General features: G+C 42.4%; 1 protein-coding gene, 1 long non-coding RNA gene and 1 pseudogene across 2 annotated transcripts; 2 read left to right on the forward strand and 1 right to left on the reverse strand.

Moving 5' to 3' along the window:
* Positions 1-827: 827 nt before the first annotated feature.
* On the forward strand, positions 828-15,606 carry LOC140595979 (uncharacterized). The gene is made up of 3 exons (XR_011997998.1): positions 828-1,153; positions 6,622-6,800; positions 14,663-15,606. It is a non-coding gene; the product is annotated as an uncharacterized lncRNA (long non-coding RNA).
* Positions 1,521-2,157, reverse strand: ASCL4 (achaete-scute family bHLH transcription factor 4). Its single transcript, XM_072742661.1, has one exon. The coding sequence runs from the start codon at positions 2,085-2,087 to the stop codon at positions 1,566-1,568; it is 522 nt and encodes a 173-aa protein (XP_072598762.1). The 5' UTR covers positions 2,088-2,157; the 3' UTR covers positions 1,521-1,565.
* Positions 6,377-6,509, forward strand: LOC112929163 (U4 spliceosomal RNA; annotated as a pseudogene).
* Positions 15,607-16,844: the final 1,238 nt, after the last annotated feature.

A 16,844-nucleotide genomic window follows, 5' to 3' on the forward strand; every position in this document is an offset into this window, starting at 1 on the left:
GGATGTATGAGAATTAAATAGGACATGTAAAAAGCACACAACAGAATTCACGGCACATAAAAGATATTCATTGCACGTTAGCTTTCCTCAGTAAGCACATCTTTAAAAGGGAGGTACTGGGATCCCTGGGTGGCGCTGTGGTTTGGCGCTTGCCTTTGGCCCAGGGCGCGATCCTGGAGACCCGGGATCGAATCCCACATCAGGCTCCCGGTGCATGGAGCCTGTTTCTCCCTCTGCCTATGTCTCTGCCTCTCTCTCTCTCTCTCTCTGTGACTATCATAAATAAATAAAAATTTTAAAAAAATTAAAAAAAAATAAAAGGGAGGTACTGAAACCTACCCCACGAGACCAGTGTGGGGATTAAATCCTGTCCGGAGAGGGCTTACCATGGCCCCACTCCCCACCCCACACCCATAGCAGCACTGCCTCCGGGGAAAGGTCAATTCAGGATATTAGAAAACAGCTTCAGGGAGAGGAAGTTTATCTTCCTATGTCGACAAGCATTTGACTTATGTACTGAATTTCATAATTGTCTCTAAGACAAAAATGACCGGAATTAAATGTTTTTCAAAGACCGAGAACAAAGCCAAAGTCAAAGTCAGGAGTTAATTTCAAGATACCCAGAAGCCCTCCTGGTGATGAAAGTTTAAGATCATACCAACTTCAGTCCACTGTATTCAACCATCTATGCATTTCCTTTTTTTTTTTTTTTAAATCAGGGACGTCATTAAATTTAACCAAAGGTTAGATGGAGTGAGAAGAACGGGGGGGGGGGGGGGGGGGGTGGAAAGAAGAGGAAAATGAAAAGCCAGCGGGCAGAAACAAGTGAGAGGAAGGTACGTTTGCACACAAATCTGAGTCCTCTCTCGAAGCCATCACCCACACTCACATATGTGATTTCCTCAATGCCTTTAAGTCGCCCGCGGCCCCTGCGGCCGGGCCTTCCCCAGCACCCCGCTCGCCCTCAGCCCGCAGCGCGCTGTCTGTCCCGCAGGAGCCGGGCCGCGGTGTGTGCTCCAGCGTCAGCTCGGTCACCTTCGCCCAAAGTGACGGTGTCAATTAAGTTTCAAATGCAATCCTCACAGGGCAGCACGCAGGAAAACTTTCCTCTCGTCTGAAGGGCTGTCCCCTGTTTTGGAAAGTTCTTCTTTGGGTAAGGTTGGACTTAACCGGATATCCACGTACATGAGGTACCCACACCGCGGGCTGTGGGAACGGCTGTTGTGGGCGTCCTCTGGGTTTGCAGAATACTCGGGTTTAGAATGGGGCGCCCAGAACCCGGTAAGTGCATGCGAGCAGCGCCGCAGCGGACCTGCAGGCGCACACCCAGGGAGGGGCAACCAGAAGGCCAAAACGCACTTTCCCCCGGAAAACATGCCTTTCTTTTTTTCCTAAGAGTGAGTCCTGGAGAAGAACGCCAGGTCAAAATGCGCACCCCCCTGGGAGAGACCCTCCGGCCAGACTCCTGGGGCGGCGCGGGGCGGCAGGCGCGGGATGGGGCCGGGGCGGGGGGCCGGGGTCCGGGGGTTCGGGGGGTCCGGGGGTCCGGGGGTCCGAGGGGCCAGCTAGCTGCCCGCCTCCTCGGGCTCGCTGCAGGGCGAAGGCGCCGACGAGGCCTTGGACTCGCCGTCGCTGTTGCAGTCGGCCGGGCGCGGGGTGCGGGCGGCGGCGGGGCCCTCCTGCGCCCGGGCCTGGCGCTCCAGCAGCTCCTGGAGGTGCCTGATGTAGCGGATGGCGGCGCGCAGCGTCTCCACCTTGCTGAGCCGCCGCTGGGCCAGCTCGCGCGGCAGGTGGTCCCGCAGGCGCGCGTAGCCGTCGTTCACGCCGCGCACCCGCTGCCGCTCGCGCTCGTTGCGCCTGCGGAGGAAGGCGGGCTCCAGGGCGCAGGCCAGCGGCAGCGGCAGCGGCAGCGCCAGGCCCGGCCCGCGGCCCCCCCGCGCCCGCGCCCAGCACGCGGCGTGCAGCCGCAGGGGCACCCCGGGGGGGTCCCCCAGGGGGAGGCGGGGCAGGGCCCCCGGCAGGTCCAGGGGCGCCGTGCGGAGGTGGCGCGGCGAGGGCAGCGGGCCGGCCGCTCTGCGCGTCTCCATCCCTCGCGGAGAAGCAGACCAATCACCCAGAGACTGACGCCTTACAAGAGGGGACTTAAACCCTTCGAGGCGTGGACGCGGGCCCGTTCAGGCAGCCTGGCACAGCTGGTCCGTCTTTAAAGAAGTTTCTGGTTCCGAGACAGGCTTCAAGGGAACTTCGCATGATTCCCTAAATTCATGTCACTCCTCGATCATTTATAAAGATCCAGGCGGAGGTGATAGGCAAACATTTAGGATCCCGCTAATCCACACTTCAAACCCTGTCTTCCCCTCTGATCTTCTTACTTCAGCAGATAACAAAGGGGGATTCCTCTGCTCGGTCCCCTAGCCTGGAAACGTGAACATACACCAAACAGAGTAATCTTGCAAAATCACCCAAGCGCTTCAATTACTGTAATCCACCGCTCCAAGTCTTCAAGAGCATAGGGACCTTCAAGGTTTCAAAAGAGCCCCTCCCAGGAACCAACAGATCTGGCCGGCTGAGCGAAAGTTTTACCAGAGGCTTTCTCCTTGAAAATCAAAACTTGCCTGCCCTTTGTGGTTTCCGGCGTCCAGGGCTAATGGAAAAAGCTTTCAGACTGTTTGCAAACTTACACTTGCTCTTCCATTTCTGCGGAGGTGGAGTGTAAGACCTCATCAAAGGAAAGACTGCTCCCTTGTGGTTATAAGATGTGTCAAGTAAAGAGGGGCCTTGGGGGAGGCTTGAGGGTTTCCTTCTCCCAAACCAAACCTTTTAAAAACTCAATTAGACATTTTTTGAAGAGAAGAGGGAAGGAATATACCTTAGCAACGAATAGAAGGGTCTGAGTATTATGCTCCTGCTTATGTTGAACGCAGGTCGTTTTATGCATGTGTGGTTGTTTTTAAGAGCACATCAAAAGGTTGAACAGTAACAAACACTTTTAGCCAGTTATTTCTCACAGTGCTTACTGTAAACACGGGTTAAACACTGCTTCCCGACCTCTTCTAATCCCACCCAGGATATAAGAACATTTCCCCATAGTGCAAAAAAGTGTATTTCCATTGTATTCTTCTTTTTGTCTTAAAAAACAAAGATACATTCATTTACTTTCTCCCTTGGGGACAGGAAAGCAACATTTGAAAGGTGAAGAGCCCCAATTCCAAGGATAAAGGATGATGGCTTTGAAGACTTGTCTTTTTAACACACAACCAAAAAGAAAGAAAGAAAGAAAGAAAGAAAGAAAGGGAATAATTAATCCATCCTGTTGGTGAAAGGCTTTGAAGATGAAAGTGTCATTAAAAATCCAACAGTGAAAAAAAAAATCCAACAGTGCTGGTTAATGTCAAAAAATGTGTTATCACTTTGAAAATCAGATTTCTTGTTCTGCAAACCCAGCACATTAAAGGCAGCTTCTACTTTTAAAAGTCCAACTTAAAAACGAGAAGCAAAAACCCCCTACATTTATGATCAGACTTTCTGCCTATTCGTCAGGAGCCAGGGTGTCGCCCTGACATGTTTTTTTGACAAGTGCTACGCTTACCTGTTTACTCCAAATGATCTGCCTGAAGCAACCGGAAAAACACCTGCATCAAGGCAAATAAAATAGAAATAATTATTCCTTTTAGGCATAAGTTAGTCACATTTTAAAAACTCCCTATGAGGCTTGTACCAGCAAACAACCTAATGTGTCACCTTGATTTCTCAGTAGAGTTGAGAACAATCCAGAGAAAGCCCTTCCTGTTGGGAAACAAGCCCACCAGAGAGGTAGAAAGACTATTACACCATAAAGTGCTTTGGGCCCTGTTAAGGATTTTGGCCTTTGTTCTAAGAGTGATGGGAAATAAATGATGTGTTTTAAGAACAAAAGGTGACAGAGTAAGATTTTGCTTTTCAGAAACATCTCTATCTGCAAACAGGAGAGTAGATTGGAGAGGGGAAAAAAAGGAAAACATAAGAGATACCATTTTTCATTCTCAGATTGGAAAATGTAAAAATTGCTAACATCCAAGGCAAGCAAGAATTTGGGGAAGGGGCAGAAGCATAAATTGCTACAAGCTTTTGGGAAAGTAACTATTAAAATTAATTGTGTACATCACATGTCCTTTGACCCAGAGACCCTACATAAATAAATGCACTGGTGTGAATTTATATGTACAACAATATCTAATGCAACATTGTTTGTAGTGATTTTTAAAAAGATTTTTTGAAGATTTTTTTTATTTATTCATCACACACACACACACACACACACACACACACACACACAGAGGCAGAGACACAGGCAGAGGGGGAAGCAGGCTCCCCCGAGGAGCCTGGTGTGGGACTCAATCCAGGGACTCTGGAATCATGCCCTGAGCCGAAGGCAGACGCTTAACCACTGAGCCACCCAGGTGCTCGTTTGTAGTAATTTTTAATTAGTTTTATTTTTTAAAAGATTTTATTTATTCATTCATGAGAGACAGAGAGGCAGAGACACAGGCAGAGGGAGAAGTAGGCTCCCTGTGGGGAGCCCAATGTTGGACTGGATCCCAGGATCTCCTTAGCCTGAGCCAAAGGCAGACACTTAACCAGTGAGCAACCCAGGTGCCCTGTAGTGATTTTTAAAAGGAACTAAAGGAAACAGCTTGAATGTCCATCAATAGAGAGAAGGCTAATACTTTAAGAATATTATGCTGTTATTAAAAAGAATGAGTTAGAGCTCAATGTAAGAACTTGCAGTGCTGTACATAATGTGTCAAGTGGAAAAAAAAGCGAACTAAAGAGTAATATATGCCGTGCGAATTTAAAACGAACTATTTTACGTGATACGTATGTCTTTGTATGTGCTAATGCAAGCATAGAGAAGGCCAATAAAAAATAAATTTATTATTAAAAAAATATATCGAGCTGAATGATAAACACCAGAGGGGGGAAAAAAAGCATAGAGAAGGAAGTGAAAAGATACACAGTGCATTTCTGTCATTGGTGGCCTTAAAAGGTGACTAGGTATGTTATAGATATGTCTAGATCAAGTGACAGATATGCCAAACCTCCACAACACTCAGGACTAGGTTTGGTTGTACTTTTCGGATCTGCTTCTAAAAGGGGAAATGGGAATTCACTAAAGATCTGGCTCAGTAGATTCACAGGTATCTCTGAGGCCAAGGAAGACTTCCACCTCTGAAACTCAGGTCCCTCATCAGCTGCCTGAAACATGTGAAATGAGGACTTTGGATTGGCTCTTCTTCCAAAATGTTTGATATCACATTATAGATTTTGGTTTCCTAGGCTGGTGGCACAGAGGTGATCTGTCCTCACATCTGGAATTTGCATCAGCTGCCTCATGAGGGAACAGGAAACTGGATGTGCCAACCTCATTGGTAGAAATAAGATTTCTCACAGGTGTAGATAACTCAATCTCTCTCTGTCTCTCTCTCTTTAAGGTTTTATTTATTTATTCATGAGAGACACAGGAAGAGAGGCAGAGACACAGGCAGAGGGAGGAGAAGCAGACTCCATGCAAGGAACCCGATGTGGGACTCGATCCTGGGAATCTGGAATCATGCCCTGAGCCAAAGGCAGACACCCAACTACTGAGCCACCCAGGCATCCCTAGATAACTCAATCTTAAACTGAGTAGATCATATGACTCTATTCAGTTAGTCCTCTCCTACATAGCTCAGGTACAAGCTATCTCTATTATCATGCACAATATCTCCCAGGGGTCTTCTTAGGTTCAGCTAAATATTGAGACTCAGTAAGACTACTGGGGGCCACATTTGGTGTCAGAATCACTTGGAAGGGTTTAGATCAAGAGCAATGCTTGGAGCAGGGCTGAACTAGGCATCTCACCTCCCTGGGGTCCCTCCAATAATCTGTGCAGCAATGCACATGGGTGCTTCTCCCAAACCCCCTGTGTAACAGCTCAGATATGAGCAAAGAAGACTCACATCAGCCCCACATGGTAGCTGTCCTGACTTAGAAGTCTCGTACCCCTCATGAGCCAGGTCGTTCTTTAACGACCCCACAGGCATAGCTTCCGGGGACCCCACTGAAACCCAAGGAAAGCATCTTCATCCTCAGAGAAGCCCAAAGCTATGCTCCCTCATCAGGTATTTATAGTTGTGCTGGGCCAGATGCAATCAACCAATCAAGTAATTGCTTTAATAGAAGTAAGGTTGCCTAATGGCATAGTTGACATTCTATCTTTATCAGGTTTCAGAGGACCAAAAAACAGATAGTTAACTGAAGGTCAAATTGTCACTGTAAAACTTCCATGAATCTTTTACCTGCACCGTTCCATTCTATTTTAAAGATAATTTACAGCAAGATTTAAAGAGCCCCAAAAAGCTTTGCGCAGCGGCAGTATCCTAGCCAATGAGGTTCATCTTAGGTGCAATTATTGCTAATTGAAAACTTAAAGAACCACATATATTTAGGTACAACGTATTCCTAGGTTTTCGTTCTTCTCAAACACTCTTTCCATATTAACCTTGTCTATGCAGCCTTTTGTCAGACAATAATGTGAACTTTTGCTGTAGTCCAATACATTCATCTTTCCTTGAGGCTTTTGTCTTTTCTCTCTTCTTTAAGGCTCCCTTCTCCTGCCACAAGTTTTGCAAAGCATTTTCCTTGTCCGTGTCTGGCATGTTGGTGTGAATTAGAGAAAGGCACCAAACTCAAGGCTTGGAGAATGGATGGCTGACTGAACCGTTCATCTGGAGGAACAATTCTTGAACGAAGGTGTCCACATCTGGAGAAGAGCAGAGAAGGTAACATGCACTTTTCATTTCTGTAAAGAAACAAAACAAAAATTGAGATTCTAATTGGGACTGTGTTAAATATATGGACAGATTTGGAGAGAGAGTTGACTTTTTGAAACACTGAATCTCTCCTATCTGAACATAATAGAATTCATTCATTCAGTTCTTTTTTTTTTTTTTTTTTTGCCTTTAATGAATTTTCCAGATTTCTTAGTGTAGATTTGATGTGTTTCTTATTACGTTAAGCTCAAGACATTTCATAGGTCTGGATGCTATTGTGAATAGAATTTTTTCTAGTTTTTGAAGCTACTGATTTAGTGCATGTTATTCTTTAGTCATTTCACTGGCCTCTTGTTAGTTCTACTGTTTTTGTTTTTGTTTTTACAAGATTTTATTTATTTATTTGACAGAGAGAGAGAGTGCGCACAAGCAAGGGGAGCAGGAGAGGGAGAAGCAGGCTCCCCACCAAACAGGGAGCCTGATGCAATGCAGGGCTCTATCCCAGGACCCCAGGACCATGACCCAAGCCAAAGGCAGACACTTAACTAGGGAGCCACCCAGGCACCCTAGTTCTACTGGCTTTTAATTTAGAGAAAATCTACATACAGTGAAATGTACATATATTAAATATACAATTCAGTGAGTGTTGATAAATGTATGCGCTTGTGAAATAATGCCCCACTCAAGACAGTTCTAATAGCTTTTTTATAAAAATGATTTTCCAGGATTTCTTAAATGTAATCATATTATCCGCTAACAATGATAGTTTTGTTTCTTCCTTTCAATGTAACTGATTTATTTTTCTTATTGAATTTCACTGCTTAAGATGCCCAGCCCAATGCTAATTGTAGTAGTGGTAGTAGCTAGCATCCTTGCATTTTTAATGGAAAACCTTCCAATATTCCACCATGCAGGAGATATTTTTTATCAAATTAAGGACATTTTCTTCTTTTTTTTTTAATTAATTTTTATTGGTGTTCAATTTATCAACATACAGCAAAACACCCAGTGCTCATCCCGTCAAGTGTCCGCCTCAGTGCCCGTCACCCATTCCCCTCCAGCACCCGCCCTCCTCCCCTTTCCCCACCCCTACTTCGTTTCCTAGAGTTAGGAGTCTTTATGTTCTGTCTCCCTTCCTGATATTTCCCAACATTTCTTTTCCCTTCCTTTATATTCCCTTTCACTATTATTTATATTCCCCAAATGAATGAGAACATACACTGTTTGTCCTTCTCCGATTGACTTATTTCACTCAGCATAATACCCTCCAGTTCCATCCACGTTGAAGCAAATGGTGGGTATTTGTCGTTTCTACTACTCTTAGTTTCCTATGAATATTATTAGTATTTATTGGCTATTAAATTTTATTAAATGCATCTGTGAAAATAATCGTGCATATTTTCTTTATTAATTTAGCAGTACAGTGAATTATGATGGTATATTTGCTGCAGTTGAGCTGTCTCGTATTCCTGGGATTTAACCTGATGGAGTCATGATCCTTTTAGGATACTGCTGGATTCAGTTTATTAACATTTCATTTAGAAATTTTGTTTCTACAGTCCCAAGTTGTATTGGCTCATAGTTTTGTTTTCTTGTGGTCTCCTTTTCTGATATTAGGATTATTTCGAACTCTTAAAAATAAGCTGAGTAGCTGTCCGTCTATTTCTAGGCTCTGGAACCATTTGTGAAAGGTAGAAATTATCTTTTCCTGGAAGATTTAGTAAAGCCCATCTTAAAAACCACATGGAACTTCTTTAGAGATAAATTTTCAGTTACTTTTAAAATTTATTTTATCATTACTCTTGGGATTTTTGGAGGCCATTAGTAATGTTCTTACCAACCCCCCGCCCCCATTTTCACCCTCCTTCAAAGGCGACTACTACTCCTTTGTGTATCATCCTAGAATCGCAGTCTAGTTTTTGCCCCTTAGAAATCTCTAAAATAGATCAGAACTGTACATTAGTTGAAGGAACTCCAGAACAACCTGGCGCGCTAGAGTTAAAAACTCATTCCTGATTCTTTTCTCTAACAAAGACCATTTCCAATATAGCTGCCTGGAGGTTATATAATCAAATAAATCATCAAGAGTAAATACTGCAAATTTAAAAATGTATCTCCCATTATCAATTGCTAGGGATAAGTTAAAACCTAAAGTTTAAATAATCTTACCTTATGGGTTCAGATTTGAAGGTAACAACATGAAAATGTCTTTAGTTAAACTCCACAGATCATTCCTCCTAATTTCTTATTCCACTCAGGCTCAACCAGAAGGGTCTTCCTCCAAAGCCTGAGCAGAGTCAGGGTTCCTTCAATTAGCTACAGCCTGGGTGCTCCTCCACTGAAATTAATATAGTCAGTCCTTCAAGTCTAAGAAATTGAATTCATTCGGTGTCACATGTGTTCTGCTTCTGAGGTCTCAAGAGTTAACAGAACACACATGATTATGTCAGCTCTAGTGCTACATTTGCTATGTTTAGAAAATAAGCTATTCTGCACCTTGTAGAGGAGTGAAACCAAGTACAGGCACACCTCTGAGATATTGCAGGTTCAGTTCCAGACCACGACAATAAAGTGAACATCACAATAAAGCCAGTCAAATGAATTTTCCCCAGTGCATATAAATGTTATCTTTACCCCATATTACGATCTCTCAAGTGTGCAATACACAGCATTGTGTCTTAAAAAAAAAAAACAATGTACATATCTTAATTAAAAAATACATCATTGGGGTGCCTGGATGGCTCAGTCGGTTAAGCATCTGCTTTCAGGTCAGGGCATGATCCCAGGGACCCGGGATGGAGCCCAGAGTCAAGTTCCCTGCCCAGTGGGGAGTTTGTTTCTCTCTGTCCCACTCCTCCTCTCCCTGCTCATGCTCTGTCTCTCAAATAAATAAATAAAACCTTTTTAAAAATAAAAATAAATAAAAAATATAGTATTGTTGGGGCACCTAGGTGGCTCAGTCAGTTGAGTGTCCGACTCTTGATTTCAGCTTGGGTTCATGGTCTCAGGGTTGTGAGACAGAGACCACATCAGGCCCCAGACTTAGAGTGAATTCTGCTTGAGATTCTTTCTCTCTCTCTTCCTCTGCCCCTCCCCCTGCTTGCATTCTCTCTCATAAATAAATAAATAAATAAATAAATAAATAAATAAATAAAATCTTAAAAAAATATGTTATTGCTAAAAAATGCTAACCATCACCGAGCTTTCAGTGAGTTATAATTTTTTGCCGGTGGAGGGTCTTGCTTCCATGTTGATGGCTGCTGACTGATCAGGCGATGATTGCATTCTCTCTCATAAATAAATAAATAAATAAATAAATAAATAAATAAATAAAATCTTAAAAAAATATGTTATTGCTAAAAAATGCTAACCATCACCGAGCTTTCAGTGAGTTATAATTTTTTGCCGGTGGAGGGTCTTGCTTCCATGTTGATGGCTGCTGACTGATCAGGCGATGATTGCTGAAGGTTGGGGTAGCTGTGGCAATTTCTCAAAATAAGACAACAATGAAATTTGCCACAGGACAGTTCTAAAGATTCAGTATGATGCAAAGTCTCACAGACTAAGGTAAATAAATTTACTTTAACAAGTACCTCTATCCTTTGAAATACTATGTAAAATGGGGGAGGGGGCACATTGACTGACTCTTCTTTTCCCGAATGATTTATCTATAGCATGTGATGCTGTTTGATAGGATTGTAGTTTCTTTCAAAATTGGAGTCCTCTCAAACCCTGCTGCTGCTTTATCAACTCAGTTTATGGAATATTCTAAATCCTTTGTGTTCATTTCAACAATCTTCACAGAATCTTCAGGAGTAGATTCATCTCAATAAACCCCTTTCTTTGCTCATCCCTAAGAAATAACTCTTCATCTATTCAAGTCTTATCATCAGATTGCAGCAATTCAGTCCATCTTCAGGCTGCACTTCTAATTCTAGTTCTCTTGCTGTTTCCACCACATCTGCAGTGACTTCCTCCACTCAAGCCTTGAACCTGGCAAAGTCACCCATGAGGGTTGGGATCGACTTCTTCCCAGCTCCTGTTCATATTGATATTTGGACATCTCCCAATCAATCATGAACGTTCTTAATGACATCTAGAATGGTGAATCCTTTTCAGAAGGTTTCAATTTACTTTGTCCAGAACCATCAGAGGAATGAGTGGTGTGTTTGTTTGTTTAAATTTTAAGTAGGCTTCACACTGGGAGGGGCTTGAACTCTCCATCTTGAGACCAAGACCTGGGCTGAGATCAAGAGTCAGATGTTTAACTGACTGAGCCCCCCCAGGCTCCCTGAAATGTATTTCTTAAATAATGAGAATTGAAAGTTGAAATTACTCCTCAATTCGTGGGCTGTAGAATGGATATTGTGTTAGCAGTCATGAAAACATCATTAATCTGGTTGTCCATCTCCATCGGAGCTCTTGGGTGACCAGGTGCATTGTCCATGAGCAGTAATATTTCGAAAGGAGTCTTTTTTCCTGAGCAGTAGTTCTCAACAGTGGGCTTAATATATTCAGTAAATCATGTTGTAAACAAATGTGCTGTCATCGGGCTTTGTTGTAAACAGATGTGCTGTCATCGGCTTTTGTTGCTCCCTTTCTAGAGCACAAGCAGAGAGATTTAGCATAATTATTCAGGGCCCCAGGATTTCTGGAATGGCAGAGGAGCATTGGCTTCAACCTAAAGTCACCAGCTGCATTAGTTCCTGACAAGAGGGTCAGCCTGTCCTTTGAAGCTTTGAAGCCATACATTGACTTCTCTCTAGCTGTGAAAGTCCTAGGTGGCATCTTCTTGCTAAATAAGGCTGTTTATTTTATATTATTTATTCATGAGACACACACACACACACACACACACACACAGAGACACATGCAGAGGGAGAAGCAGGCTCCGTGCAGGGAGCCTGACGTGGGACTTGATCCGAGGTCTCCAGGATCAGGCCCTGGACTGAAGGCAGCGATAAACTGCTGAGCCACCCGGGCTGCCCATGTTTTATATGCATTGAAATCTGTTGTTAATGACCTTCAGTAATGACCTTAGCTCGATATTCTGGATCACTTGCTGCAGCTTCTACATCCGCACTTGCTGCTTCACCTTGCACATTTATGTTATGGAGACAGCTTCCTTACTTAAGCCTCATGAACTAACTACTGCTAGCTTTAGACTTTTTTGCAGCTTCCTCCCCTCTCCCAGCCTTCACAGAATTGAAGAGAGTTAGGAACTTGCTCTGGGTTAGGCTTTGGGTTAAGGGAAAACTCTGGCTGGTTTGATCTTCAATCCAGACACTCAAACTTTACCTATATCAGCAATAAGGCTGTTCCGTTTTCTTATCATTTGTGTGTTCACTAAAGGAGCACTTTTACTTTCCTTCAAAAACTCTTCCTTTGCATTCACAACCTGGCTAACTGTTTGGCTCAAGGGGCCTCACTTTCAGCCAGTCTCAGCTTTTGACACGCCTTCCTCACTAAGCTTAATCACTTCGAGCTTTTGATTTAAAGTGAGGGATGTGCAACTCATCCTTTCACTTGAACACTTAGAGGTTATTAATTGGCCTAATTTCAATACTGTTGTGTCTCAAAAAATAGGGAGTCCCAAGGAGAGGGAGAGAGAAGGAGGGACAACCAGTTGGTGGGGCAATCAGAATACACACATTTATTAAATTTACCATCTTATATGGGTGAGGTTTGTGGCACCCTCAAAAATTACAATAGTAACATCAAAGATTACTGATCAGGGTGCTCCGGTGGCTCAGTCGGTTAAGCATCTGACTGTTGATCTCAGTCCAGGTCTTGATCTCAGAGTTATGAGTTCAAGTCCCATGTTGGGTTCCATGCTGGGCATATATCCTAGGTAAAAAAGAAAAGAGATCACAGATCACTATAACAAATATAATAATAATGAAAACTTAGATAAATTTTAAAGATTTTATTTATTTGTTTGAGAGAGAGAGAGCATAAGTAGGGAGAGGGGCAGAGGGGTAGAGAGAAACAGATTGCCCACTGAGCAGGGAGCCCAATATGGGGCTTTATCCCAGAACACTGGGATCATGACCTGAGCTTAAAGCAAACACTTAACCAACTGAGCCACCCAGGTGTCCCTCAGTTTTTTTTTTTTATTATTTTTTTGAGAGAAAATGAGCTGGGCAGGGGGTGGGGGATAGGGCGAGAGGGAGAATCTTAAGCAGGCTCCACGCCCAGCGCAGAGCATGACACAGGGGTCGATCTTACGACCCTGAGATCAGGACCAGAGTGGATATCAAGAGTCAGATGCTCAACCTGACTGAACCACCCAGGTGTCCCAATAATGAAAACTTTTGAAATATTGGAATTATTACCAAATGTGACACAGAGACATAAAGTGAACAAATGCTGTCAGAAAAATGGCACCATTTGCAGCCACTCTGGAAAACTGTGTGGAGGTTCCTCAAAGAGTTAAAAATAGATCTGCCCTACGACTCAGCAATTGCACTGCTGGGGATTTACCCCAAAGATACAGGTGCATTGATACGCCGGGACACCTGCACCCCGATGTTTCTAGCAGCAATGTCCACAATAGCCAAACTGTGGAAGGAGCCTTGATGCCCATAGAAAGATGAATGGATAAAGAAGATGTGGTCTATGTACACAATGGAATATTACTCAGCCATTAGAAATGACAAATACCTTTTGCTTCAACGTGGATGGAATTGGAGGGTATTATGCTGAGTGAAGTAAGTCAATCGGAGAAAGACAAACATTATATAGTCTCATTCATTTGGGGAATATAAAAAATAGCAAAAGGGAATAAAGGGGAAAGGAGAGAAAATGAGTGGGAAATATCAGAGAGGGAGACAGAACAGGAGAGACTCCTAACTCTGGGAAAGGAACAAGGGGTGGTGGAAAGGGAGATGGGTGGGGGGTGGGGGTGACTGGGTGATGGGCACTGAGGGGGGCACTTGATGGGATGAGCACTGGGTGTTATGCTATATGTTGGCAAATTGAACTCCAATTAAAAAAATGAAAAAAATAAAACTTCATTCAGAAATACTGTTAGAAGTTGAATTGTGCCTCTAACCCCCAATTCATATGCTGAAATCTTAACCCCCAGTACATCAGAATGTGAACTTATTTGGAAATTAGGTCATTACAGTTGTAATTAGCTAAGATGAGATCTTTAGGGTGGACTCTTTTCATTTTTTTTGAAGATTTTGTATATTTATTCATGAGAGAGAGAGAGAGAGAAAGAGAGAGTGAGAGAGAGAGGCGGAGACACAGGCAGAGGGAGAGGTAGGCTCCATGCAGAGAGCCTGAGGTGGGACTTGATTCCAGGTCTCCAAGGAACACGCCCTAGGCCAAAGGTTGTGCTAAACCGCTGAGCCACCCGGGCTGCCCAAGGTGGACTCTTTTCAATATGACTGATGTCCTTCTAAAAAGGGTAAATTTGGGGGAAAAAAAAAAAGACAGACAGGCATGGAGGAAAGATCATATGAAGACACACAGGAAGAAGACAAGCCAAGGAGAGAGGTCTAGAACAAATTATTCTCTTAGGCACTCAGAAGAAACCAACCCAGCCAACACCTTCTTTCAGACTTCCAGCTTCCAGAACTATGAGACAATATATTTCTATACTTTAAGCTACTGAGTCTGTGGTATTTATTTATAGCATCCCAAGCAAACTAATACAGATTTTGATACCAAGAAGTAGGGTGCTGCTGTAACAAATACCTAAAAATGTGGAAGTGGCTTTGGAACTAAATAATACTAAAGTAGAGTGGACCCCTAATCCAATATAACTGGTGTCCTTATTTTTAAAAAGGGGGGGAATCTTTGTATAAGGGCAGGTGTGCACACAGAGGGAATGTCATGTGAAGATTGATGTTGTGCTTCTACAGGCCAAGGCAATACTAGAAAGTAGAAGAGAAGCAAGGAAAAGATTCTCCCTCACAGCCCTCAGAAGAAGTCAACTTTGCTGATACCTTGATCTTGGACTTCTAGTCTCCAGAACTGTGAGACAATAAATCCCTATTCTTTAAACAACAGTTTGTAGTGCTTTGTCATAAACACTTCAGCTTTGTCATAAGCACTTCAGCCACAGGAAACTCATACAAAAAACTAATGATGTGGAGAAAGGGGAACCCTCTTGCACTGTTGGTGGGAATGTGAACTGGTACAGCCACTCTAGAAAACTGTGTGGAGGTTCGTCAAAGAGTTAAAAATAGAGCTACCCTACGACCAAGCAATTGCACTGCTGGGGATTTACCCCAAAGATACAGATGCAGTGATACGCCGGGACACCTGCACCCCGATGTTTCTAGCAGCAATGTCCACAATAGCCAAACTGTGGAAGGAGCCTTGATGCCCATAGAAAGATGAATGGATAAAGAAGATGTGGTCTATGTACACAATGGAATATTACTCAGCCATTAGAAATGACAAATACCTTTTGCTTCAATGTGGATGGAACTGGAGGGTATTATGCTGAGTGAAGTAAGTCAATCGGAGAAGGACATAGTATGGTCTCATTCATTTGGGGAACATAAAAAATAGTGAAATGGAATAAAGGGGAAAGGAGGGAAAATGAGTGGGAAATATCAGTGAGGGTGACAGAACATGAGAGACTCCTAACTCTGGGAAATGAACAAGAGGTAGTGGGAAGGGAGATGGGTGGGGGGTGGGGGTGACTGGGTGATGGGCACTGTGGGGGGCACTTGAGGGGATGAGCACTGGGTGTTATGCTATATGTTGGCAAATTGAATTCCAATAAAATTTTTTTTTAATGAAAAAAAAAAACTAATGATAACTTCAATAAATAAACTATGCTTCCTCGGAAACATAATATTGTAAAAATGTCAGTTATCTCTGGATTATTTTAAAGATGAAATGTAATCACAAAATTCCAACATTTTATGTGATATTTGACAAATGATTCTAAATATTATGCACTAGTACAGAATGTTGAGAATGCCAAAAGAGAAGAAAAGGTAGAAGGATTTTTACTAGTACTGGCAGTCCTTACTTTGCATGGTGGTTGAGGGCCACGCAAGCTGGAATAATACAAAGCAATTTTAATAATAAATAGGAAAAATCATCATTGTTCTGTGAGCATTCAACATTTTTGTCAAAAGTTAAGAACTCTCTTACTTTTGGTTATCAACATAAGGGAAATTTTTAAAAATAGTAAAGCAGTCATTTAAAACATTAGAAATATTGAGAATTAAAGTTTCAAGTATCTTTGAGTTCCTCTAATATGATGGGGTTTTTTTTGTTTTGTTTTTGCTGTTCATAACATCATTATTCAAAATACTCCCAAACTGGAAATAACACAAATGCTCCTCATTATTAGTACTGGGGAATATATGCTGGAATGTTAATAGAATGGAATTCATACAGCAATGAAAAATTGAAGAAATTTACAGCTACTAGCATCAAGATAAATGAATTTCATTATTGTGAGCAAAATTAGCAAGTCAAAGGAAGTGAATATACAGTATAATTGCATATTAAAAAGTTTAAGAACAGGCAAAACTGGTGTGTAGGGGTGCAAGAGGAGATGGTAAAGATATCAATCAGAGCAAGGTAAAGATTATTCCAAAAGTCAGGAAAGGAGTTACTTTAGGTTGAATGAGTGGGAGATGTATTTGAGAAGGGGCATCCTAAAGATTTATAAATTACATGAAGTGTTCTTTGTTAGGTATTGTTTACACAAGTGTATGCTTTATAATTACTATTTTAAGTGCCATGTATGTTTTATATCATATTTGGAATTTACTGATACATATTTAATATTATCTTTAAATTAGAAATGAAGACAGACTTGGTGAGTGTGAAAGGAGCGCAGAAAGCATCTGGGAGGCTGTAATATTCTATTTCTTGACATATACACATGTGCATATATATATGTATTTATATATGTATATATATATATAATGTATTTTTCAGAATAAAAATCATCTTCTATCCGAAAAAAAAATGGCACCATTGACTGACACAGTTTGGGTTGCTACAAATCTTCAATGTGTAAAAAACGTGATATTAGCAAAGTGCGGTAAAACAAGGAATGCCTGTTCTTGGACA

This window comes from Vulpes vulpes, chromosome 16 (assembly GCF_048418805.1).
Source record: "Vulpes vulpes isolate BD-2025 chromosome 16, VulVul3, whole genome shotgun sequence".
Classification (NCBI taxonomy): domain Eukaryota; kingdom Metazoa; phylum Chordata; class Mammalia; order Carnivora; family Canidae; genus Vulpes; species Vulpes vulpes.